At 44.2% G+C, this 27,620-nt stretch overlaps 1 protein-coding gene across 2 annotated transcripts in view; it reads left to right on the top strand.

The window, feature by feature from the left end:
* The window catches only part of KNSTRN (kinetochore localized astrin (SPAG5) binding protein), a 79,751-nt gene that overhangs the window by 16,831 nt on the left and 35,300 nt on the right, over positions 1-27,620 (top strand). The window contains exons 4-5 of one of the 2 annotated variants that reach the window (XM_077464880.1): positions 10,263-10,307; positions 20,215-20,314. In XM_077464880.1, coding sequence (XP_077321006.1) covers positions 10,263-10,307; positions 20,215-20,314 — 145 coding nt within the window. The remainder of the gene's footprint in view (positions 1-10,262; positions 10,308-20,214; positions 20,315-27,620) is intronic. The other variant, XM_077464881.1, reaches the window with a different exon arrangement.

Consider the following 27,620-nt stretch of genomic DNA (forward strand, 5'->3'; position numbering starts at 1 on the left):
CGTTACAGTTTTGAAGGCCATAAAATGCCAAGATGGCACAAACCCCCCCCCAAATGACCCCATTTTGGAAAGTAGACACCCCTAAATTTAGGGGTACACTAGTGAGACTAGGTAATAAATGGCGGGTGCCCTGAAACTATAAAAAAATAACTAACCAACCAGCGTCACATGTAACAGTTATATGGTGATCACTGGTGAAAGGGTTAACAAGGGGGCAATCAGGGGGCTTTATGCGGTAGTATATGGGGGTCCCTGGCGCTATAAAAAGCTGCGGCGAACCTAAATACCTACCTGCCTAACTAGCGTCACCTGTGACACTAATACAGCGATCAGAAAAATGATCGCTTATTAGGCTGGGTTCACACTGGAGCGATGCGGGAACGCCACGAATCCGCGGCGGGTTCCCGCATCGCATGCCTCCCGGCGGCAGTTCACACTGCCCTATGCGAACTGCTGGGAGTGTCAGTGAAATTTTAATGACACCCCCAGATCAGTTCACATATCGCAGTGCGATCTGCAAACTCGGATCGCATGGTGTGAACACCCATGCGATCCGATTCTGCTGCGGACCAAAAAAAGGGTCCCGTGCGAATTTGCGGCGGGTGCGGCGCGAATTCAGCCATACTATCTGTATGGCTGAACTCGAATCGCACAGAGATCGGATGTGATTTGCACTGCAGTGCGGTGCGAATCACATCCGTTCTCATAAACCGCTGCAATGTGAACCCAGCCTTAGTGACACTGGCGACGGGGGGTGATCACGGGGTTAAACCTTTATTGGGGGGGTTAGGGGGGTACATTAGAACTAAAGGGGGCTAACCCTAACTGCCCTAACAGTTATTACAGTCACAAATGACACCAATGCAAAAAAAAAAAAATGCAATTGGTGTCACTGTGACTGGGGGGGCAGGGGTAATTGGGGGGGTGAAGGGGGGGTGTGAGTGTGCCTGGCATGTTCTACTGTGTAGTGTCGTGTTGGTGCAACTCACCGATCCTCGGTGCCGGAACGAAAAATACCGACACGGAGGAGAGATTACATCACTTCCTCTCCTGTGTTTACATTACAGGAGAGGAAGTGATGTCACGGAGCATTTCCATTCGTCGGGAGCGATCGCGAGGGGGTGGCCATGAATGAATGGCCGCCCCCTCATCCCGGATCGCTCCCGAACGAATACCGACCGCCGCAGGCACCGGGGGGGGGCCCGATCGGGCCCCCCACCCGCGGGAAGGCAGGGACGTACAGGTACGCCCATATGCCTGCCCGTGCCATTCTGTCGACGTACATCGTCGTGCGGCGGTCGGCAAGTGGTTAAAGTGGATATAAACCCTACATTTACCCAGTGAAGTGAACAGCCTCAGATGATACACAGGGATGAAACAAATCTCCCTATATAAGTTTTACGTGTGTGTGTTTTAGTGTGTGTGTATGTGTGTGTGCGCTCTCTTCATTTGTATATATCCTTTAGAAAGTGCTCTTCGTGTTTAAAAATTTTTTTTATTTTTATTTTTCTCTTCCTGGTTACCACTGGTAGTGGATCATTGGAATACAGCCAAGGTAGCTGATTGGAACAAAGTCGCGCACACACCCCCTCTCATCATAGGCAAAGAAAAGAATGTGCATAGCTCTTTTTTCTTAGATGGTGTTCTGTCAAAAAATGTGTGACATCAACACAGCGCATGCGCAGATCGGCTGAGGCTAACAGTGGTCGGCAAGTGCCTGTCCACTTTCCGACCAGCCGCTGTCATTATACTGTGGCAGGTCAGGTCATTCCTGCAAATCGGCGTAGCTGTACATCGGCTCTTTTAAGAACTATAGCAGGTGCGCAATGTCCACCTGCCACCCGTGACCACTCGGAGCCAGAACGGGGATCTGTCAATGTAAACAAACAGGTCCCCATTCTGACAGGGGAGTAGAGGGTGATCGTCTGTTTCTAGTGATCAGGAACAGTGATCTCTCTCTTCCAGTCAGTACACTCCTCCCACCCCCCCCAACGGTTGGGAACTCATTTAACGCCTAGATCACCACTAGTGTTAACCCCTTTCCCTGCCAGTGTTATTTATACAGTAATCGGTGCATTTTTATAGCGCTGATCACTGTATAAATGTCAGCGGTCCCAAAAAAGTGTCAAGTGTCCGATCTGTCCGCCGCAATGTCGCAGCCCCACTAAAAATCGCAGGTCACCTCCATTCGTGTTTTTTTTTTTTTTTTTTTTTTTTTTAAATGCTATAAATCTATCCCCTGTTTTGTAGACGCTATAACTTTTGTGAAAACCGATTAAATATACGCTTATTGCAATTTTTTTTTTTTACCGAAAATATGTAGAATACATATTGGCCTAAACTGATGAAGAAATTTAGATGATTTTTTTTTTTTGCTATTTCTTATAGCAAAAAAGTAACAAATATAATTTTTTTTTATTTTTTGCAAAATTTTCTTTTTTTCTCAAATCGCCTTTCAGGACAACCCTGGAGAGAGCGCAGCTCCGCCCATTTCAACAGGAAACACTTGCAGACCTTTAAATCCCTCCTCTTCCACCATGGCTTCAGTTATTGTGTTTCCTCCGTCATGGTGGTAGCACTTGCGGGAACCATGGGGCTGTGTCTCTCCAGGGTGGAGTTGAAAGGCCTTACCTCGGTGAGGTGTTTCGTACGACCATCCCAGCTCCCTCTTGGTACGATCGGTGGGCGCTCCGGAGCCTCCAACCTTTTCCAGCTCAGGGGAGCAATGGCCGACAGGAGGTCGAGGCGTCCGAACGTCCGGAGCTCTGTTTGCTGTCCGTGCTGGTAGGCTTCCGGACGTTCTCTCTGGCAGGCGGATGACGCGGCGGCCAGTGACGCGGCTTTCCTGTTCGGGCAGAACGACGAGTGGTTCTGGTCGTTTGGAACGCAGGGGTTCGGAGGCGGGTCTTTACGACTGGTGCTTTCCGCTTCCGGGCAGCGTAGTGACGTCAGACCCGGCTGTTGATCTTAGTCCCTGCTGCGCTCTCTGCATGATGGAGGGTTCGTCAGCATCGGTGAAGGCAGGCACCGGTCAGGCCCAGGTAAGAGGGACACAATGGTGCTCTTTATTCTTCTCCTTATGAGCTGTAAATTTTTTTTTGTCTTATGTTGCCTCCTTTTGGGGTGCCTGCCACTACAGTTTTCCAAGGTAATTTTTTTTCTTGGATCTGTAGTCATCTGGTGGTGGCACTGGTGGCTTTGAGGGCTGGTGTTTTCTTCTGTGTGCTGGTGATTGGTTGGCGTTATCGGCGGTTACAGTGGTTGTAAGACTTTGTCCATCTGTCTTTTAGGAAATTGTCTCGGGGAAACCGAAACGTTCAAACCCGCCAGGCCAGAAGAAATGCCCCTCATGCAAGAATCCACTGCGTGAATCTTGGCCAAAAACCTTATGCAGATCATGTATTAAGGAGCTGGTTGAGGAGGAGTCCTCTCAACAGTACAAGGACCTGTTTTCCTCTGTTCAGGAGCTTGAAAGTTCCCTGAGCGCCATTAAGACACTGCTGGTCCAGAACCCTTCGGGTCCAGCCAGTAGTCAGCAACCACCACCAAGTCCCAGGGCATCTACCTCCAAATTTGGGGAGGATTTGGACTCGGGGGACGAGGGGACAAGCACTCTTCCTTCGGGGATTCTGAGGATGAGGTGGAAGAGGAGGTTGACAGCCGTAGTTCCGAGTATAAATTGTCCTTTGAGGAAGTGGACGATCTTCTGAAAGCAATTTACACAACGTTGGATATCCAAGAAGAGAAGGTCCAGTTGTCAATTCATGACAGGATGTACCAGAGATTGGATGACACCAAGTCTAGAGTGTTTCCAGTCCATAGGGAACTGTCTGAAGTCAAAAGGGAGTGGAAGTATCCGAAAAGAGCTCATTTCCTTTCCAAATCCTCGAAAAGGCGGTTTCCTTTTGATGATAATGACTCAGAAGTTTGGAACAAAAAGTCACGGGTTGATGCCGCTTTTTCGCAGGTGGCACGCCGTACTGATTTAGCCTTTGAGGACATGGGGGTCCTCAAGGATGCAATGGACAAAAGGGCAGAATCCCTCTTGAAAAAAGCCTGGGATTCCGCGTCAGCTAGCCTCAAACTAGCTATGGCATCCAGTGGTGGCTAGAAATCTTAAATGCTGGGTGGAGAAACTAAAAAGTCACGTTGAGACAGGAACATCCCGGAAGCATCTTCTAGAGTCTTTTCCGTTGATCTTGAAGGCTGTAAAGTACATAGCTGACGCTTCGGCCGAGTCCATCAAGATGGCTGCCAGATCTTCGGCCCTAGTAAATTCCACTAGGCGGGTGGTCTGTCTTAAAACTTGGTCAGGTGATACAGCCTCTAAGGTTAGACTGTGCGGCCTACCCTTCTCAGGGGATCTTCTTTTCGGTCCAGACCTAGAAACGATTCTAGATAGAACAGCGGACAAAAAGAAGGCTTTCCATGCCAAAAAGAAACAGGCAGTTAGGAAAAAATTTTCGTGCTGTTCAGCAGCCCCGAAAGGGTAGTGAGGACAATAAAAGCCATTGGGGCCCCCAAAAGGATAAGGGTAGAGGAGGGGTTCTTTTCAGATCCCCCTCCGAGCCATCTTCAAAAAGCAAATGACAGTCCAGTTCCAGTAGGAGGGAGGTTGTCTGCTTTCCTCCTGCAGTGGAACAAAACATCTTCAAGCCAGTTTGTGAGGAACGTTATTGCCCAGAGTTAGAGTTTAGAGTTGCTGGAGCCCCCTCCAAACAGGTTTTATGTTACGGCCCTTCCGAAAGATCCAGACAAAGCCTCTGCAATGACGAACCTGTTACAGGATCTGATCCAGCAGGAGGTAGTTGGCCAGGTCCCAAGACATCAGGAAGGGCAAAGTTTTTACTCCCTCAGGAAAGTACCGGTTGATTCTGAACCTAAAGGTCTTGAACAGGTCAATCTGCTACAAACACTTTCGAATGGACACAATCCATTCGATAACAAAGTTGGTAACCCCAAGCTGCTTCATGGCATCCCTAGACCTGAGGGATGCCTATCTACATGTCCCGATTGCCCAGGCTTCCCAACGCTTCCTTCGGTTGGCAGTCAACCTAGGGACATCGATCTGGCACCTTCGGTTCAGGGCCCTGCCTTTCGGGCTCTGGTCTCACCCCAGGACCTTTACAAAGATCATGGCGGAAGTTCTGGAGCCTCTAAGGTTGAGAGGGATTCCTGTGTTTCCGTATTTAGACGACCTTTTGTTTTTTTGCGGACTCCAGGAAGCAGTTGTTAACAAACCTGCAAGTAGCTCAGGTACACCTCAGAGATTTAGGTTGGCTCCTCAACCCGGAGAAGTCAAACGAGTCAGGAGGTGACCTTTCTGGGATACGTAATCAATTCTGTGCTGCAGAAGGTTTTCTTACTGCAGGCAAAGTTGGGAAAAGTCCAGATGGCTGTGAAAACACTTCAAACATATTATGCCGTTTCAGTCCGCTCAGCCATGGCTGTGTTAGGGCTTCTCACGGCCTCTATCCCAGTGGTACAATGGGCCAGGTTCCTCTCCGGGCCACTTCAGTTGTGTATCCTACGAACTTGGTCTCACCAGGTTTTGTTGGAGGAAAAGATCAAACTTACCTCAAAGGTAAGACGAGCTCTGTGTTGGTGGAGGGATTCAGCCAATCTAACGAGAAGCCTACCTTGGATGTTTCCGGTAGACAAACATCTAACAACGGACGCAAGTGCCTGGGGTTGGGGAGCCCATCTGGATGGTCTAACGGCCCAGGGAACTTGGTCCAAGGCGGAGTCCCAGAGATCGTCAAACTGGCGAGAGCTCAAGGCCATTTTTCTAGCCCTTCTAGCCCTTTACCATCTGGTGAAGGGACATTATGTCCAGATCCTCTCGGTCAATATGACTGCGGTGGCATATGTCCTAAAGCAGGGGGTAACCAGGAGCAAGGGTCTCATGGATCTAGCCAATCAGCTTTTATGTTAGGGAGAACAGAATGTAGCCTCCTTATCGGCAATTCACCTGAAGGGCTCCCAAAATCTGTTAGCCGATCTGCTCAGCAGAAGACTGGTTTTTCTGATGATTACCAGGAGGTGGGGGCTCCCTCAGGTAGACCTTTTCTCCAGTCAGCAGAACGCCAGGGTCCCCAGGTTCTTTTGTCTTCACCGAGAAGACCAGGCCTTAGGCATAGATGCTCTAGCGCATCCATGACATTACCGCCTGTGTTATGCTTTTCCCCCCCTTCCCTCTAATCCCGATGGTCTTAAGGAAATTAAGGGAGGAGGAGACCAGTTTGATCCTAATCGCACCGTTTTGGCCAAAAAGGCCTTGGTTCGCAACGCTACTAAACCTGTCCTCAGAGCCTCCTTGGAAACTACCGTTCAGGGAGGATTTCTAATATAAGGATCAGTGGTTCATCCAGAGGCAGACCGTCTACACCTATCTGCTTGGCTTCTGAGGAAGATCTTCTAAAAGATTTATCTGACCAGTTAGTAAAAACCCTACTCCAAGCAGGAAAGAGGTGACTAGGGCCATATACCAGAAGGTATGGAAGAAGTTTAATTCCTATTGTACCTCCAAGGGCTTCCAGGTGAAGAGTGTCATTTCGGTCCTCGAGTTTCTTCATGATGGAATGGAGAAAGGACTGGCAGCCAGTACCTTAAAAACTCAAGCGGTGGCTCTTTCAGTTTATTTTGAACAGACTCTATCTAGAGAAGTTCTAATTTCAAGATTTTTTTAGAGCATTGGCACGAAATAGGCCAGTATTTGTCAAAAGTTTTCCCAGTTGCGATTTATCTATTGTTTTGCAGGGTCTCACGGGAGTGCCGTTTGAACCCTTACAAGATGCTTGTTTGAAAAAATTTGTTCTTAAAACAATCTTTTTGGTGGCCATTACGTCAGCAAGGCGAATCAGTGAACCTCAGGCCTTGGTAATCATGGAGCCTTTTCTGAAAATCTTTCCAGATCGGGTAGTCCTTCAAACAGACCCAGCATTCCTTCTTAAGGTCTCCTCAAATCTTCACCGTTCTCAACAAATGGTGTTGCCTATATTCTCCTCGGCTCCTGCTAATGCAGGTGAGGAAGCTTTCCATACATTGGACGTAAGGAGGTGCCTTCTTCATTTTCTTGTCAGTCACCAAAGAGTTCAGAAAGTCGAACGCCATGTTCATAGTCTTTTTCTGGCCCTCGTAAGGGTGAAAAAGCCTCCAAAAGCACTCTGGGTAGGTGGCTCAGAGGGGCAATTACAGAGGCCTACAGAGCTAAAGGAGTAATACCTCCCGCAGGGATTGCGGCTCATTCCACAAGAGCAATGGCAGTTTCCTGGGCCGAGAGGGCAGGTGCTACGCCTGATCAGATCTGCAAGGCGGCCACGTGGTCAAGCTACTCGACCTTTCTCCGACACTACAGATTGGACTTAAAGAGGGATCCCACCAAAAAAAAAATATTAAAAGCCAGCAGCTATAAATACTACAGCTGCTGACTTTTAATAAATGGACACTCACCTGTCCCGGGTTCCAGCGATGCCGGCAGCTGAGAAAATCTCTGCGCTGTCACTGGGACCCGTGTGTGTCCCAGCAGACAGCGCGGCAGGGCAGGAAATGGCGTAGACTCCCACGGGAGTCTATGCCCGGAAGTGGGTGAAAATACCTGTCTTTGACAGGTATCTCCACCCCCCTCCCCCCTGAAAGGTGTCAATTGTGACACCGGAGGGGGGGAGGGATCCGATCAGCGGAGGTTCCACTTTAGGGTGGAATCCCGCTTTAATGTCAGCTGCGGATAAGGCCTTTGGCAGGAAGGTACTGCAGGCAGTAGTCCCACCCTAGGGTAAGCTTCTCGGTAATCCTCTCCAGGGTGGTCCTGAAAGACGATTTGAGAAACACTTAGTTAGACTTACCGGTGACGGTATTTCTAAGAGCCTTTCAGGACAACCACTATTTTCCCTCCCTTTTTTTTCTAGCTTAGAATTGGGATAAGTATGTATCGTGGTAGTTTTAGTGTGTTTTTGTTTTTTTTTGTTTTTTTCTGTGCTTTATTTTCCATAATGCCGGAGGCCACAATAACTGAGGCCATGGTGGAAGAGGAGGGATTTAAAGGTCTGCAAGTGTTTCCTGTTAAAATGGGCGGAGCTGCGCTCTCTCCAGGGTTGTCCTGAAAGGCTCTTAGAAATACCGTCACCGGTAAGTCTAACTAAGTCTCTCTTTTTTTTTTTTCTTTTTTTTTTTGGTTTATCGCACAAAAAATAAAAACCAGAGGTGTTCAAATGCCACCAAAAGAAAGCTCTATTTGTCGGGGGAAAAAAAAGGACAGCAATTATGTTTGTGTACAACATGTCACAATTGTCAGTTAAAGTGACGCAGTGCCATATTGCAAAAAAATGGCCTGGTCATCAAGGGGGAAAATCTTCTGGTCCTTAAGTGGCTAAAAAGTCTCAAGTGTTATCCTGTTGACTATCTATTTTTGTTTTTCTCAAACAGCAGGTTAACAACGCTGTTGCTCTTTGTCAGTAAACTTTCTCTGCCATGCTTTACATTTGAATTTAGGTTTTGACGTTACCATGCACAGGAGTGTGAAAATTATTAAAAATTCTACTTGTCCAAGGGATTAAATTGGGGTCCCAATCTACTTATCCCTTATGATAATTTACTTTATCATGATAAAAAAAAAATTCCCAGGTTGGAAAATATGAAGGATTGATATTGTTAGGCAGATATACATCTCAGAAACCGTAGAGAATACATTGGTGGGCATTGCAATTTTTTTATGTCGCATGATATTTGCGCAGTGATTTTTCAAATGCAATGTTTTTGGAAAAAAATGCACCTTTTTGCATCAAAAAATGAATAAATGCAATACATAACCCAATTTTTTGGTAAAATATATAAAAGATGTTACGCCATGTAAATGGTTACTAAACCTGTCACGCCAGTGCAACGGCAGAAAAGTCCTTAAATTTTACTATTTATAGGCGATGCTTTAAAAGCCCTTACAGGTTACACCTTTAGATTTCTACAGGAGGTCTTGTACTAATGATTGTGGTGATGTCTCTCATGTATGGGGATGATCGCTGTTTGCGGGACCAATGCGTGCGTTTGCGCAAACGTACACATTGATTTTTATTTTTGCATTGTCGCTGTAATGTGTGTGTGTGTGTGTATATGTGTGTGTGTGTGTATATATATATATATATTATTTTAAAAAATTCTGTCCTATAAGGAATATAAATATCCCTTGTGAGAGGTACTCTTTATGGAGAGATCTGGAGTTAATAAGACCACAGATCCTCCTCCTGCCCTTAAAAGCGTTTGATTGGTGTGATCAAATGCTTTCCATTCTTAAAAATGGCTTATGGGAAAGTGGGTGATGTATGTTCATTGCCTCCTTTTTTCTATTGTCCTAGTCTTTGTCTGCCTCTGTGATCAGCTGGCGAAATTGCCAGCTGGTCAATAGGGTGTCCTGGTGGCGGGGGCGGCCTCTCCCACTGCTTTTAAAAGTGACCCAGCGGCTATTTAGCCGCTGGTATTGCTTTTACAAGAGAGCCAACAATCGACTCTAAACCGTTGCCCACAGCAGGGCTAAATTTAAAAAAACTTCTTGCTTGGCACCCGGGACATTCAGTACGATAGGAATTGGACATTCCTGCATGCAGTGATTTATTTTTTTCAAACTCTATGGAGGAAATGCAAGTAGAACTGAAAGCAAAACTCTGTATTCCTCTGATGTGTACACATTATATTAGTGTACATTTTACCAGAAAGTTTCTTTTGTCGCACCTGATCCACTGCTGGAAGTCTGCTCTATAGACATGGAAACTTGAGACGTACAGCTCAACCCCATTCCCTGTGGTAAATGCTCTCTACTTCAAACACCAAAATCTGTGTGTTAGAAACCCTGTATTGCTATAGCATTATAGCAAGTGGCTAACTGCATTACAGGAAACCAGTACAAAGGCAGATTGATTCAAATGTAAAAATACAGTTATGCTTTAAAAATTGTATTAATTGCCTTCGGCCCCATACACATTATCAGATTTTCTGCTGATTTTTTTTATTTATTTTTTCCTTCCGATTTACCAAAACCATGTAGTGCAAGGGCCTGCCTGATTGCATACACATTGAAACTCCTAAGGTTTGACCTCCATATTATTTGGTTTTGGTAAATCTGAAGGGGAAAATCTGATGGTGTGTATGGGGCTTAAGTGTCTGAACCAAGGGACTTGCATTAGTTTACACTATAAAGAAAACCTATTCTGGGAATACACTTGTAGATTGCCATTCTAGTAAAGCCATTTTCCTCTTTTTTTTTTAATCTACAGAAAAAAAACTGTTCCTTTTAAGAAAACTGTCCCGCTTGCTCGTGGGTGAGTAATTTTTATGTATTCATATTATTTTATTTTGAATTAACCCTCTTCCTTTTTTTTCTTTCATAGTAAGCAAGTTTTAACCAGACTGGGCCATAGCCGAATAACAGCCACAGCTCACTCAGATAACTCCCAGAATCGCACAACCACCCCCCGACCTCACCCCCCGTACAGGGATAGGGACAATTGTAGACACCCACTCAGGTTGAACTGGATGGACTGGTGTCTTTATTCAACCTTACTATGTAACTATGTAACACCTGATGGTGCTCCCTGCATGTTGGGCCTCTATGTGGCCAGGCTGTGTAAAAGTCTCACACCATACTCGGGAGGAGTAGCAGAATGTATTTTGAAACAATATGGGAAATGATTCACCATCCCTTTTACTAAATACCTTGGAATGTCTACTTTCCAAAAAGGGGTAATTTGCGGGGTATTTTTACTGTCCTGGCTTGTTAGTGTCTCAAAAAATGAGAATATCAGGTGTGATCAATTTTCAGAGATTGGCTCCATAGTTTGTAGACTTTTCACAAAGACCAAATAATGTACACTTATTTGGGGTATTTTTAACAAAATTATGTAGCAGTATAAATTGTGGCCAAAAGTTAAGAGGAAAAATTACTAATTTGCAAATTGTTATAACCAAAACGAAGAAAAATGCATTTCTTTACATTTTGTCTGTCTTTATAGCGAAAAAATAAGAAATCCAGTGGTGATCAAACGCCACCAAAAGAATACTCTGTGGGGCGGATCGGGGAGGACAGAAATTTCATGAGTAATTGTCATTCAAAGTGTGAGAGCACTGAAAGTTGAAAATTGGTCTAGTTAGGAAGGAGAAAAGTAAAATTTATGAAAATGTTAATAAACATGTGTACCCAAGTGTGGATAAGTGCAGATATAAATATACAAAGCAAACAACATGTAAATAAAGTCCAAATGTGCTGAATGTTCTGATCTGGAATGGGGAAAAAAAACATTTGAAGTGCAATGGACCACAGAGCGTATGTGGTCCATTGCATTTTAAAGTTTTTTTTTTTACATGTTTACATGTTTTTTGCTTTGTATATTCACATCTGCACTCATCCACACTTGGGTACACATGTTAGCACTTTGCATGTGGCAGCTGCTTTGGTTTTCTTTTTCATTGTTTTTTTCAACATTCAGCGCGATTTTTTATTTTTATTTTATTTTATATTGTTCACTGGTTAGAAAGGGGGTTTAAAGTGGAGTGCCACCCAAAAATGGAACTTCCGCTTTAAGTGCTGGTGACCCCCTGACGTGCTATATTTGGCATATCATTTTTTTTTGGGGGGGGGAGCGGGTACCCTGTTTTTTAGAGGCACCCAGCTTCCACTTCCTCCCCTGGTGCCGGAAGGAAGATCCCCTCTTCCCCCCCCCCCCCCACGCAATCTTCTAGGACATGTCACAGGATCCAGAAGGTTGCCTTGCAATTTGCAGCGTGGCTCGCTCATGAGCAGTGTGCGCCTGGCTGTGAAGCCACAGCCGGGCATCCACAGTTAGAATGCTGGCACTGCAAAGAGAGGGGGAAAGAGGGGTGAGGCTTCCTGTACCCGCATCGCTGGACTGTGGGACAGGTGAGTGTCTGATTTATTAAGTCAGTAGCTACGCTTTTTGTAGCTGCTGACTTTTAAATGGGTGGAACTCTGCTTTAAGTGCCAAGTGGGCAAGTGGTTAACAGGCTGACCTTACAGCCGGCAACATGAGCATACCAAATCTGCTTTCAACCCCCAATTAATCTTTCTGTTCGAGACCAGCAAGGCTTTTGTTTAGATTATATTTTCTTGCAAAAATTACTTTTAATGCAATCTAATGACAAAAAAGTTAAAAAAGTAAATTCTCCTTGGGTCAGCATTGCTGTACATAAAGTGTCAATTTTATTCTAGAATTTTTACTTTTTATAATAACACAAAAATTTTGTTTCTGGCACAAAGCATTACAAAGTTATTTTAGAATTAAATAAAGGTTTTTTTTTCTTTTCTTACATCAGGGGACACCGAGCCATAGTAGTTACTATATGGGTTATTATGGGAATCAACAGGTGATGGACACTGGCACGCCCTTAAGGCAAGACGTGTACTCCCCTATATAACCCCTCCCATTACTGGGAGTCCTTCGTTTTTTGCCAGTGTCTAAGGTGTTGGTCACAAGAAAAGATGTGCTGTGCTGAGCTCCACTGGAAGCAATCCTTTTGTCTTTTCATGGGCTAAATGAATGGTACCCGGGCCTCGTGTCCGAAGAAAGAAACAAGGTTTTGCTTGCGAAGGCTTCTCTTTAGAGAGATGGGCCCTGGCATCCAGTACTTTTTGGTAGTGAGGCCATAAAGTTTTTACTGGCAGGGTGCTGTCGCAGGTCCAGTGTTGTGGGTAACCCGAAGTTCCCCAGTTCCTGAAGGTTTCCTAAAAGGTCTCGTAGCCCACCGTGAAGGGTGAAGATAGAGTCTTTATCTCTGATAAAACTCTCCTGCGAGGATAAGGCAAATTAGATTTTCTCAGGAATTTCTCCTTCTATGTGTAATATTGTCATGCCTATGTGTCACCACTTGGGGCTGCATTTGTGTACTCACCGTCCTGATGCTGGAAACAGCACAGAAGCCTTCATTCGCCTCTCCTCCAGCCGCAACAGATCCTCCAGTAAGAAGGGGGTTCTGGTCTCCTCCTGTGCCCCCAAATTGTTCTTTTGAAAAGTAAGGGGGTGTGGCTAACAGCGTCAGCCGCCGCCCACACGTACAGGAAGTAATTTAAGCACTGTGTGTATAGCTGCTGCCTGGCTGTGGAGGGACCGAGCAAAGCGGTTGGCTGGATCAGGTTTGGTGACACAGGCATTTCCCTTTCTCACATTGTACTGTAAAGAGGCTAGGATTAATAGCCGCTATTACACTGTACTATAGCCTAGCAGTTTACATTCTTTTGCTGGTAGTGCCTCTGCTAAGTGCTTTAAAGCTATCAGTGGCAAAAGGACCAGGAACTCCTCTAAGGGTTCTAAAGGGTCAGTGGTTACACAACAAACTAAAACCATTTCCAAAAGAATACCATCCTCTTCTGAGAGTGTTGCGGCCGGTCAGATTGAGCCGTCAGGGGAAACTGTGATTGCAGTCACGCAAGACACTTCAGCCCCTGAATAATTCACACAAGAGGTTTTGTTTTCTACCATTGCTGGTTTGGAAAAGAAGATTGATGCTATTTTATCCCTCCATAGGGGGGGTCAAAAGTAGCAGATCCCCCATCTAGTGCTCAAGACCCTCTTTTGGAGATTCAGGATGCTGGGGATCAGGTAGATCTTCCAAAAGATTTGGAAGATACTGGTTTATCCTCTTCGGAGGATCCTAATATAGAAGGAGTAACCTCACAAGACAGGTTGCTTGTGCTCTCTCTTACTAAGTTGCTTCTTTCAACCTTTTTTGATGATCCCACCTCTAAAATTAGGATCATTAAAACCTCCTCCATCTGAGGATGCCTTTCCTATTCATGCATGGCTAAGGAAGCTTATGTATGCTGAATGGGAACATCCGAATAAACAATATTATCCTCCTAAGAGATTCTCCACACTTCTATAAGAAATGGGGGGGTTCCAGCAATTGATGCTGCGATTGCCTGGGTGAATAACACATGTCCCATAGATAATGCTCTGTTAAAGCCACATGGCTTTAGCAAGTTCAGTAGCACAGCCGCAATTGGCGTATCCCAGTCCATTAAGGAACAGTTTGAGGAGATGCTTAAAGTTTTGCCTGATGAACAGGCCCAACATTGCGCTGATGTATCAGACGCACTATGTTTCACAGTAGATGCTATGAGGGATTCTATCATTCAAATCTCACGGCTTATGCTTGGACTAGTGCATTCTCTCAGAATTCTATTGCTGAAAAGTTGGTCAGCGCAAAGCACCGTGTAAAAAGCTCTTGGCTAGCTTCCCTTTTTATGGTGAACGGTTATTTGGAGATAATTTGGATAAATACCTACAAAAGATCTCTAATAGTGAAAGCTCTCTTTTACCAGTAAAGAAGAAATTCAAACATTTCTCCTTTTTATAAGCGTGCTTCTTTTGTGCCAGGGGCATCAGCCTCTAGGCAGTCTCGATGGCCTCAACCATCAGGTTCAAGGGGAAAACCCCAAGGGCGGCACCAAGGTCAGAAGAGATCTTGGGGCAGAAAGCCCACAAAACAGAATCCTAAAGCCTCCTTATGAAGGGGCGCCCCCACTCACTCGGGTGGGGTGAAGGCTCCTGCAATTCTCAAGGATCTGGCAGGAACAATGTCGAGACAGATAAGTGGCTTCTGCTGTTTCACTAGGTTACACACTAGAGTTACGAGATTTTCCATCTCCTCGGTTTCTAAGGTCAAATGTTCCCAAGGACCGACAGAAGAAGGCTCTCCTTTTAGCTCTGGATCATCTGTTATCCAAGTTGGTGATATCAGAGGTTCCCTTAGAGGAACAGAGCAAATGTTTTTATTCAAACCCTTTTACGGTTCCAAAACCAAACGGAGAAATAAGACCTATTCTAGATCTCAAAGATCTGAATCGGCACTTGAACATCCAGTCCTTTCGCATGGAGTCAATCCGGGCGCTTGTTGCCATCCTCCAAGGAGGGGAGTTTTTGGCTTCTATTGATACCAAAGATGCATATCTCCACGTGCCAATATTTCCCGCTCACCAGAAATTTCTGCGCTTCAAAATAGAAAATCATAATTTTCAGTTTGTGGCCCTGCCATTCGGTCAAGCCACAGCACCACAAGTTTTCTCAAAAATTCTGGCACCTCCTCTAGCCAGATTAAGGGCTCAAGGCATAACGATCCTAGCCTATTTGGACGACCTGCTTTTAATAGATCGTTCAATTTCAGGTCTAAACCACAGTTTGGTCACAACTGTAAACTACCTGGAATCTCTAGGCTGGATTCTCATCCTAGAAAAATCCTCCTTAAAGCGGGAGTCCACCGGGACTCCGCGTTTTTTTTTTTTTTTAAAGCCAGCAGCTACAAATACTGCAGCTGCTGACTTTTAAAATAGTGACACTTACCTGTCCAGCGCGCCCGTGATGTCGGCACCCGAAGCCGATCTCTAGGTCGCCTGTCGGGTCCTGCCGCCGCCATCTTGGGTATGGGAATCAGGAAATGGAGCCTTTCGGCTTCATTTCCCGGTTCCCTACTGCGCATGCGCGAATCGCGCTGGAAGAATTAACCCCTGTCTTGACCAGGCCATTTTTTGCGATATGGCACTGCATCGCTTTAACTGACAATTGCGTGGACGGTTGTACCTAAACAGAATTTACATCCTCCTTCTTTTTTCTTTTTTTTTTTTATGGGTGGTTGTCTGATTGCTTTTACTGTGAAGAGAATCTCCGGCCTAAAAAACAATATCTGAATTAGGGCTGAAACAACTAATTGATTATGAAAATAGTAAATTGATAAATTTCATAATCGATTAATCGACCAGTAACTTTATAGTACACAAAGAGCAAATAATCGCTACTGTAAATATTAATTTCACAGTTCTACAGTTAAAAAAGAAAAAAGAAACCCATTACAGTAGTGATTATCTACTTTTGTTTGCACTATAAAGGGCTAAATTTATTAATTTTTTTTGTCTCAGAGTCCATTCACACAGGGGCAATACGACTTCCAGTGCGACTTTGGGAGGCAACTTGGACACGACTTGCGTATGAATCACAGCTCGACTTGGGGCGACTTGCAGCGCGACTTCAAGTCGCCCCCAGGGCAGGCAACTTTGTTCTGTGGTTGGCCACAGCCAATCAGCTCTCGAGGGGGAACTCCACACCAAATGTTAAATAAAAAACCACCCCAAAGCACCTTGTCCCCATGTTGATGAGAACAAGAGAATCTTCCTGACAACCCTGGCCGTTGGTTGTCAGGGGCCTGTGGGGGGCTTATCGGAATCCGGCCCCCGTCCTATGTGAATGAGTATACGGTACATCGTACCCCTACCCATTAACCTGAGGGAAAAAGTGTCCATAAAAAACACACTAGACAGGTTTTTAAAGTAAGTTATTAGGCAGCTTCGGGTGGTCTTCTTCCGACTTCTCCGCTCTCTTCGGCCGCTTCTCCCAGTGTCCGGTTCTTCTCCTGCTCTCCGGCCTCTTCTCCAGGTCTCCCTTCTTCTCCCAGTGTCTGGTTCTTCTGCCGGGCTCCTCCGATATCTTCTGCTCTTTTGCTAGTGGTGGCCCTGGTCTTTTCCACCGCCTTCATTCCTCTTCGCTTCTTCTGATGTTGACACGACACTCTCTCCCACTGTAATGCCGCCTGCGAGTTGCGCAACGACTTATATAGGCATGGGGCGTGGTCATCGAGTGATGCCACCCAGCGACCCCACCTCTTATGACATCACAGTCCCAGCATGCCCCGCAGGGTGCCCCCCTTCCCCCAAAGCTCCCACCCCCCCATGTTGAGTGCATGCGGCCTGTTACGGTTTAGGGAGGGGGGCACGTGCTTGTCCCCACCCCCTTTCCTGACCGGCTGGATTGCGTGCTCGGATAGGGGTCTGGTATGGATTTTGGGGGGACCCCATGCTGGTTTTTATTAGAGAGGTGACATTTCCTGTAAAGTCGCTTCAATATAGATGGAGATCCGACTTAGAGGCAACTTCCATTGAATTCTATGGGTACAAGTCGCCTAGAAGTCAGTTTGAAGTAGTACAGGAACCTTTTCTGAAGTCGGAATGACTGCAGTAGTGTGCATTAAGACGGATCCATTCACTTACATTGATTTTTTTCATGTAGCGCGACTTGGAGTGACTTGACGTCGGATCCAAAGTTGACCCTGTGTGAATGGACTCTCGGACCTGGTTCACATCTATGTGTTTTTTGCATTTACATTGTTTCCTATGGGACACGTTCATACCTATGCATTTATTTCACACACTGCAAATTTGGAAAGGGTCAGGGGCTTTTTTTGAAATTTTTTTTATTATTTTTTTTAACACAACGGTGCTTTTTTGGTTCGATATACTTCAATGGTGAAGCTGCAGAAAAGCACGCAATGCGTTTTTGCAGCAATTTGTGTTTTTTTTTTTTTTTTTTTTATCTGCCCAAAAAAATTGGCCAAAAACATTGCAAAATCGCAACAAAATCACGTACACAAAAATCAAAAGCACAGCATTCAGCACTGCAGAAACAGATCAAAAGCAAACTGCATAGGTGTGTACCGAGCCTTATGCTGACCACACGGATCAATTTTCAGATGAGAATATTCATATGAAAAATCTTTGTACATTCGCTGAATGAAAGAATGCTGTTTGAAACTTTCACTTGTTTTTAACATTCTGTTCTAAAATTGAATGTAATTTCTGAACAAAAACCACATACACTGTCTGAAAATTTCCTTTGACCAAGAAGTTTTCTATTTCCACATTTTCCTGTCGCTGTGGTTGAAAATCAATGTTGATTTGACCCCACTAATGATGAGAAAATCGAACGAATGTTTAAAATGGCTTTTGTTTTGTTTTGTTTTTTTAATAAAAAAAAATTGATCTCAGAGTCTGATTTACCCTTTCATAGTGTATATACCGTATATCTCTCCTCTAATAGTATATACAGTATATCTCTTCTGTCTGGTATTCTCAGAGTGGATTAGATATTTTGTTCCCTAACCATATAGTTGGTTGGTTATATTTATCACTGCATAGAGATATTTAAGAATAAATTGCCTTTTTTTTTAAAAAAAACGTTACATATTAACCACTTCAATACAGGGCACTTTCGCCCCCTTCCTTCCCAGCCCAATTTTCAGCTTTCATCGCTCTAGCGCTTTCAGTGACAATTGCGCGGTCATGCTACACTGTACCCAAATGAAATTTTTATCATTTTGTTTGCACAAATAGAGCTTTATTTTGGTGGTATTTATTCACGACTCCGTTTTTTATTTTTTGCGATATAAGCGCAAAAATGCGGAAATTTGGGGGGAAAACAATATTTTCTTTTTTCTATTTGAAAAGAAATCCAATAAAATCAAATTTTGTCATAAATTTAAGCCAAAATGTATTCTGCTACATGTTTTTGGTAAAAAAAATTCTGTTAAGTGTATAATAATTGGTTTGTGTGATCACGGACATATGTACGCAAATGATCATGTACATATGTGTGCAGGTGATCACGTATATATGTGTGCAGATAATCATTGGAACATGTGATTTTAGTGGGACATATGTGGGGGACATGTGTTTTTATTATTAGGGACATGTGTTTTTATTATTTGGGGACATGTATGTTTTGGGGACATATGTGGGGACTGTGTTTATACTGTGTGGTGTGTTGTGTATTACACTAGACTGGTGATCAGTGAGTAAAAAGCTGTAAAAAACAGCTCATACTCACTGATCATCAGCCGGCTGCAGCGATCTGCTCTCTCCTCAGCGATGACTTCTGTGTGAGGAGAGGAGGAGCCGTTTGCCTAGCAACCGGCTGTTTGTATACATCACATGACGGCCGTGATTGGACACGGCCGTCATGTGATCAGGAGGGCCAATCAGAGAGCCCTCCTGCCGATCTGAGATGCACCGTGTCCGGGTGACACGGGCGCATCGGGATCGCGCCGCTGCGCGGGCACGCGCGCGCGATCCCGCTCCTGATGGACGTTCCTGAACGTCCTATCAGAAGTAGACGGCTCCCACCCGGCCGTATATGTGCATTGGCCGGGTGGGAAGTGGTTAACTAACTTATACACCACTTTTTTTTCTTTTTTAAAGGTTATTAACCAATCAATCGAAACAACAATTGGCCAAATTGATTATGAAAATAATCGTTGCAGCCCTAATCTGAATGATATAAAGGCATTCAGATATATCCACTGAAAGCCCAGGACGTCATATTTCATTTTTAATTTTGCCAAGCGCCGCATACCTGCACATTATTACACAATCATCTCATGGCTTTCTTCCAGCGATGTGAGGTCAGAGCCCCTCAAATCCATTGACTCCATCCCCACCTGGCATGTTTTCTTCTGCTTATTCCAGTTACATTATCTTGTCATCTGGATCAATTGGATTCCCTGTGCATGTGCCACAGTACAGACCAAAACAAATTGCTAGAGTGATAATCGGAGTAATGGGCTGAATATATTTGTCCTACCCATTTATGCAGTGACAGGGAAACCCAAACCCATGATGTTCAGTAACATTTTGACCTGTGAACAGCTCTCCTGAAAACACTTAGTCTTTGGTCTTGCATTGATTATATTTCTGCCCAATATGTATATAGTATGTGTAAGGTGGTGAGCGTTTTTTCTACCATGCATATACTACATACAGTGGAAGGGAATTTGTTGCAACTATAATACTGAAAAGCAGCTGTCATATCTAATTTGTTTCTGTGCACTTGGGTGGTTCCCCAATGCTGGGCAGACTATCCATACAGGTCCTTAACATCTTTGGTTTTAATTGAAAGCTCTCACCTCCCCCTAGCCATCCCTTAATTTAATAGGCTCATCATTATTGTCCACTTTGGCATAGTTGCTAAACTGTGCAGGGGCTATTGGTGTGGCAAAACTGAATTGAAGAAGAGGCATATGGAATAGCACAACCATGTGCGTGATGCGTAACCCGACAAACAGAAATCTCAGTTTCAATACAGTTGGTTTGTACAGAAGATCGATTCCCAGTAAGCGTTATCATTTAAATTTAGGCCTCTTGCACATGGATGTACTAATTTACTGAGGTTTATACTCCAGGAGCTTGTTAATGAAGAGTAAAGACCTTGCATAAAGCCCGATTTGAGTTGCTAGTGTTGTAATATGTGTGTACTCAAAAATAACATGTTGTATTAATTTTTACTCCTGTCTGCAAGAAACCTAATATCATATTAATCATTGATCTTTTATGTAATAATCCTTTAACTATTTATTATTGTTGTGAATATCATTAAAATGTTTGTTTGTCTTATACAGGCAAGTAACCCGGTATAAAATGGAATCTGACCTACGGGATCAAAATCGGTTATTGGAGGCAGCAAATAGCACTTTACATAGCAGGTTGCTCATTGCGCAGGTTTGTGTAAAAATATATCTATATGAGATGATGACTCGTGCATAGTTAAAGAAGTTCAGAGGTTTTGTCAAATCACTTATGGGACCCAGTACACATAGCACTTTATCCCACTCTACTCTGTACAGCGGCTGTGGAGCAGTGTGGTCTGATTGCTTGTCCCGCTGCCATCTGACCATGGGGAACATGAGTCATATTCCTACTATAAACTACTTTATTTTTTGTTCTTGGGCCCATCTCCCAATATACCTTTTTTTCGATGTCTTGAGGATTTAAAGAATAATATTTTTAGAGGTCTGTTGCGTATGGGGACATGTAGTACTTTGTCCCATGTTCATGTCTTATTTTAACCTTTCTGGCAGTGAATCCTTCCATTTGCATTCCCAATAATTAAGAAAGTGCATAAGTGTAGCGCTAAAGTGAGTTATTGGCATAGTCAAACGAATGCCATTAAATGTAAATGCCATAATTAAGATGCATACAATCTGTAAACAGTAGTTACTAGTGAATAGTGACAAAAATTGTGATAAAAATAATATATCATACCAAATTTCACATGTGAATAACTAAATAATAAAAAGAAAATTTTTAGTCCACAGTGTATATTTAAGAAACTTGAAGATCTTAAAACCACCACGTTGGCAGCAAAACGTCAAAGCTGAAACTTGAAGACCCCAGTGTAGCAGCACCACCACCAAAGTAGATGTAGGCTTACCGGATAATTTGAACCCAAAAGAACGTACGTTCTATGAGTCAACCAGGCTTTATATTGTCAACCAACAACCAAGATGTAAGCCTCACTGACTTGAGACCCAATGCGTCCCAAAACTTATGGAAAGTCCATCTCCATGCAAAGGTGGTTATGCATCAGATGGTGCCAGATTTCAATCAATAGGTAGGAGAAATAGAGAAATGGGGCCCATAGCATTCCGTATGACTATTAAAATGTATTAAAAGTAAAATGCTTACATTTAGGAAGTGATTTAACGCGCTTATATAAAAACAAGGACGGCAGAGTGCCCGATGCATTTTGTCTCATTAGACTTTGTCTAGTTCCCAATAATTGCCTCACATTTCCTGTTGAGGAGGTTCACTCCTTTTAAGGATTCTGTTGGTAGGTATTGAAGCCCTCTTAAAGGCCTTATTTGCACTTGCAGGCTCAACCCTCTATCCAGTAATTGCTTTCATGTCTATTTGCTAGACTGTCACTGACTGGTGGAAATGCATGAACAGCGACTGGGGACCCTTTGAAGATCCTGCACTCCTAGAACAATTACAGCTCTCATGAGTACGTGATGTGATACTGCTTGGCTGGGGGTGGGGCCTGAACATGGCACCAAGAGGGAGCGCGGGAGGATGATCCGAGGAAGATCGGTGAACTGTAGTGTGAGGCTGCGGCCCCCCTCACTTCGGACAGCCCTGAACCACGCTGATCCCTGCTGACCCCCCACCCCACATGTTGGCTTGTGGCGAAAAATGATTGTAGCTGTGACTGGGAGTGAGTGCTGAGTGGCTGAATAGAAAACAGTCACCCCCCCCCCCCTGTATGGAGTGGCACTAACAGGCTGGGAAAGGGGGAGTTGAGCCGGGGATTTGTATGAAGGGGTGACCTGGCAGATGGATACCTCAGATCTTTCGATCAGTGTTCCAGGAAGCGAGTAAGTGGAGGAGAGCTGAGCGGAGTGGTGACTGAAAACGGAGGCTCACGCCGGCTGTTGTGGCAACGGAGGAGGAGGAATAGTCGGGTAGAGAGAAAGCAAAGTGCCGTGGGAAGGAGTGAGCAGTGAGTGCTATATTGTGAGAGATGGGGGGGGGGGGCGGGTCCAGAGTATAAGTCAAACAGCTTAAAGTATACACAGCCTTGCACCCCTTGAGGGCTTTTGGGCTTTTATTGGTGCTTCTGCTCTGTGCTGTGCTCCTTTCCCCCCCCCCCCTTTTTTTTTTTTATCTCTGCACCTCATCTGTTCATCTAAACCCTCTACCCCTCTCACTGAAGATTTTGGAGGGGGAGAGGAGAGGCAGTGACATCCTACAGATGCATCTTGAGAAGCTGGAAAGAAGGAAGTAAGCGGAGAAGGGTGATAACTTACATCTAAAGTGACAAATTGAATGCTTTACTCGGGGACGAACTGCCTTTGAAACAGCTAAGATCTGTTGTGAAAATGCCTTTGACCTGCTTATGAAATTGTCTTTGAAGTACTGCCTTTGAAACTGTTTAGGAATTGCATAGAAATCACATATGAAAATAACGGAGGAATTTAGCAAGAATCTGCACATGATCGGCAGATGAAACACTAAATATAATAATAATAATATATGAGTTTTGTTTGAAACTGCTTATAAACTGCCCATGAGCCACTCATGAAATAATCCATATTCATGAACTGTCAATGAAAATTATTGATCATCTGTCTATAAATGGTATATGATCGGTTGGGTATAAGGCAGTTTCTTAATGGTCCTATATACTTCTTATTCAACTGTGGTAATAGTGGCTTTGCACTTGTTTGAAACAATATTTTAACCGTTAAGAAGCAGTTTATGAATTGCATATGAAGTTGCGCATAGATTGTGGACGAAACTGCAGATGAACTACCTATGAAACTGCTTATGAACGGTAGTTGGCAATGTGTATGAATAGCCTATCAATTACCTAAGAAGGGTCTATAGAGAGGCATTCCCTGAACAAAATTATATACCTCCTATGGAACTGTGCAACAAGCAACTATTAGTAGTATTAAATTAGGCCGGGAGTAAAGAAGGGCTTCACAAATCGCTATATGTACGGTGTTGAAATTCTCTGTTAAAAAGCTGACGGCATATAATTATACAGTTTTCAGTAAAGTGATAGGTACATCAAGTTGAAAAATCAACCTGAGGAAGCGAAAAATAAGGGGGAAAAAAAAAACACGAGAGGCAGATCTATAAAAGGCAATGAACCAAAAACTCCAAAAGAGAATGCAAATACAAGCATGATCAAGAAATATTTGACAAAGGATGGGAGCCCAGGACCAGATAAACAGCAACAAGGGAATAAAGACAAGAAAAAAGACCCGGGGGAACAAGGAGTGGGTTCACAAGTGCCAACAAAATTTGGAAATGACAGATATGTTCATAGGATTAGAGAACTCTATTAAAAACGGAAATTTCTACATTACGAGTCGATCTATGTCAGTTGTTGGCATGGGTACAGGAGACAGAAGAAAAAAAAATGGATAAACAAGCTCAAGAAGTAATAAAACTAAAAGCGCAAGTTAAAGATCTGCAATTGGAGCAGAGGAGAATACTATATAAATTAGTAGATCAGGAGAACCAAAATAGAAGGAAAATGTAAGGATTCCTGCTCTACAATAAGAAAGAGAAGATCTACGAAAAACGAGAAACAAAATATTTAACCCTCTCGATGGACAATATGGCTGAGGATGGCCTCAAGGTAGAAAGAGTTCATAGCATAAGAGAACCTTAGAATATATCAGCAAATCTACCCCTAGACGTTTATAGTGAGATTCCAACTGTATGAAGAAATGGCTCAAGTTTGGGGGAAAATGAGAGAACAAACACCATTAAAATATGATGGAGTAGATCTACAAGTTTTTACAAACCTAGCACCATAAACGCTGGCTAGGCGAAGACTTTTTAGATCTTTACTCCAACAAATGCGAATAAAGAACATTAAGTACAGTTGGTTTTCTGGCAACAATTTTAGACTTACAAGTTCCAGTTATCCCAGGATGGGTAGAAGAAGAAAGATCAACACAGAAGGAAGATGACCTGTGGCAAACATTGCATAGTCGCTGGGAAGACTTAATTTTTTTTTTTTTTTTAAAGAATTCTCCTAGAGACTGAAAAGTAATAGGTTTATATAGAGTGGGATCAGATGGACAGAGGTTAAGTAGAATGAGCAGAAATAGAAAGAAGTGGAAAATGTATAAACAGAGGGGAGTATAAGGGAGTGTAGAAGCGGAGGGGGGAACCAGCGACAGTGGGAAGGGAGGGGGCGGAGAGTCGGGACACCTGGATCACTGACACGCACCAGGCCCATTCCCCCCCCCCCTTTTTTTTATTTCCCTCTGTGGATTTGGGGGGGGGGGGTGGAGGTGAGGCATGGTCAGAGACTCATCGGTGGAAACTGAATATAGTTTCATAGTTTCATAGTTTGTTAGGTTGAATAAAGACACCAGTCCATCCAGTTCAACCTGAGTGAGTGTCTACAATTGCCCCTATCCCTGTACATTGCACACTCACATCGGTCCCTACCCTCAAGGAGCCCACAATCCAAGGTCCCCATTCATATACTAGGGACAATTTTAGACAGAAGCCAATTAACCTACCTGCATGTCTTTGGAAAGGAAGAACCTATATGAAATGAAATGTACCCTGGCAAACCTCTATTGCCCCAATAAGAACCCAACAAATTATCTGAATCAGGTCATGGGGAAGTTAATGGATTTTAAAAAGGGAAGTGTGATTATGACAGGAGATCTAAATTTTTGCTTGGAACCAGGAATTGATAGTAAGTCGCGGGCACAGGGGACTAGAAAAGTACAGTTGAAAATAAAGAAATTGCATCAGTGTCAATTGCTGGATATATGGAGAGTGCAGGATGTTCTGCTCCCCTGTGCATGCAACGTACTCCAGGATCGACTACATAATCGTCGAATACAGGTTACTGGAATTGGTGACCTAGACAAATATTGAAATGGCATTGTCAGAGCATTCCCCAGTTAGTATGGAAATGAAGATACCAGGTGCCCAAAGACAAATAAGTTCATGGAGATTAAACGAAGAACTAATAGAGTATTGAAGAGTAAAATAAAAGAGGAAATAGAACAATATTTTAAAATGATACAAAGAAGATAACGAAGGCTACCCTTTGGGAGGCCCATAAAGCCTATATTAGGGGTATCCTGATAGAAAAAAAAAAAAAGGAAGGGGGGGAGGGAATATGGAAGTATTAATAAAAGAAATCTATGAATTAGAGCAGGGGTAAAAATAAAAGGGGGGGGGACGACTCCAGGCATTAGTAATTAAAAGGAACAAACTAAAAGACCTATTGGACCAGGAGATGAGAAGGAACTTCAACAAAATCGCAAAAGAGATGTACGGGGAAGCACCCAAATATTGAAAAAGAAAAAAAAAACATTAAACTACTGGTAGAAAAAAATCAGAATAGAACCGAGGAGATTGTATTTTTAAAAGAAATGGCGAAAGTGACCCATAATAATTCTGGAACATTCTACTTCATAAAACAAAAGGGTCAACAAGAAGACTGGAAAAGATACGTTTAAAAAAAATGCTAGATTACCCCAAGTAACCGAGAACAAGTTATCTACCTTAGAAAAAACCATAATGCTGCCTACAAACGATCAGACTATCCGGCGGACTTTGAAAGAAGTCTTGACTCAAAATTGTCCACCGTCTGTGTGAGGAAAGGGATGAGCGAGCACCCGAGCCCTACCAGGCCCCCTCCACCCCAGAGCACCTTTTCGCCATGTTGATGAGGACAAGGGCCTCTTCTCGACAACCCTGGCCGTTGGTTGTCAGTGTTTGCAGGCGGGGGGGCTTATCAGAATCCGCTTTCTCCTTCGTCGCGGCCGCCGTTCGGGAGTCTTCTTCAGACTTCGGGGGTCTTGTCCCGCTCTTCAGTTCTTCTTGCCAGGCCTCCGCTTTCTACTTCCAGCTGTTTAACTAGCGTTGCCCCCCCCCCCCCCCCCCCCGTCCCTATATAATAAGTTGCCGCACAACGCGTCTCTGCCATTAAGGCTGGAGTGAGCATCGTGTCAACATTGGAAGGAAGAAGAAGGCGGCGGCAAGACCGGGCCAATGCTAGTTAAAGAGCTGGAAGAAGAAAGCGGAGGCCCGGCAAGAAGAACCGAAGAGTGGGACAAGACCGGGCGATGAAGGAGAAAGCCAGGCTCCTCCGCTAGTAAAAGAGCAGAAGATAGTGGAGGAGCCTGGTGAGAAGACCCCATGAAGATGGAAGAAGACCCCCGGAGCTGTCTAAGAAAGTACCTGTGGTGTGTTTTTTTTTTTCTTTGTACGCTTTTTTTACATCGTACCCCATACTCATTCACATAGGGTAGGGGGCCGGAATCTGGGGGCCCCCTTATTAAAAGGGGCTTCCGGATTCTGATAAGCCCCCCTGCCCACAGACCCCGACAACCAACGGCCAGGGTTGTTGGGAAGGGGCCCTTGTCCTCATAAACATGGGTACAAGGTGCTTTGGGTTGGGGGGGCCGCAGGGCCCCCTCCTTCCCCAAAGCACCCCCCATGTTCAGGGAAAGAGGCCTGGTACGCTCAGGAGGGGGGCGCTCGCTCGTCCCCAACCCCTTTCCTGACCGGCCAGGCTGCATGCTCAGGTAAGGGTCTGCTATGGACTTTGGAGGCAGCGACATTGACTTCCTTCGCTAGTTCCATCTACATGGAGCCACGTTTAAAACGAATGGACTTAACTCCGTGTGTGGGCAAGTCCATTAATTTCAAAAGTCTGGCGAACCCCCGCCATAGTCCGGCAGATTGTCCGCCGGAAAAGTCTGGTCGTGTGTGGACAGGTCCGCTCATTCGGAAAGTCCGGCAGACCTCTGCTGCAAGTTCGGCGGGTTGTCCGCCGGACAGTCTGATCGTGTGTACGCGGCATAACAGAGGATGAGATCAACGCAGCCTTAAAAGATTCAGCATCGGGAAAAGTCCAGGTCCGAACGAGTTCACGACCTATTATGCTAAAAAATTTCAAGAAAATCTATTCCCTAAACTATTCAAATATGAACGGATTGGGAACAAATTTTGAGATGGGAAGAGAAGCTCTGCTGGCCTCAATCACAATCATTCCAAAGAGGGAAAAGCTAGTACCTCATGTTCAAGTTATAGACCAATATCCTTGTTGAACGCTGACACGAAACTATTTGAAAAAATATTGGCTACTAGGATGAAGGACCTGATGACCGATTTTTGGTACATGAGGACCAAGTTGGGTACATCCCCGGCAGAGAAGGGAGAGACAATAGGGAAAATAAAAAAACAAAAGGACTATGGACTTTTTAGGCACCATAAACAGAGAGGCATCATTTATGTATAAGATAATTTTATTTCTGAAAGTATTTTCTTTATATAAAACCGCATTGCGCACCAGTAGTCACATCAATATACAACATCTGATTTACCGCTACTGTACCCTGACCAATTTTCAAATGGAAGCTGTAGACATATAAAGTTGTGAACAATTCATTGTTAAACCGACATTCCAACAGAAAAATGGAGATACAGAATTTGCGGTATAGTAAGTATATTTCAAGAAGAATGGCTCGACATG

The sequence above is a fragment of the Lithobates pipiens genome, unplaced genomic scaffold (assembly GCF_037356315.1).
Source record: "Lithobates pipiens isolate NorthernLeopardFrog02 unplaced genomic scaffold, aLitPip1_a1.2 Scaffold_30, whole genome shotgun sequence".
In the NCBI taxonomy this organism is placed as follows: domain Eukaryota; kingdom Metazoa; phylum Chordata; class Amphibia; order Anura; family Ranidae; genus Lithobates; species Lithobates pipiens.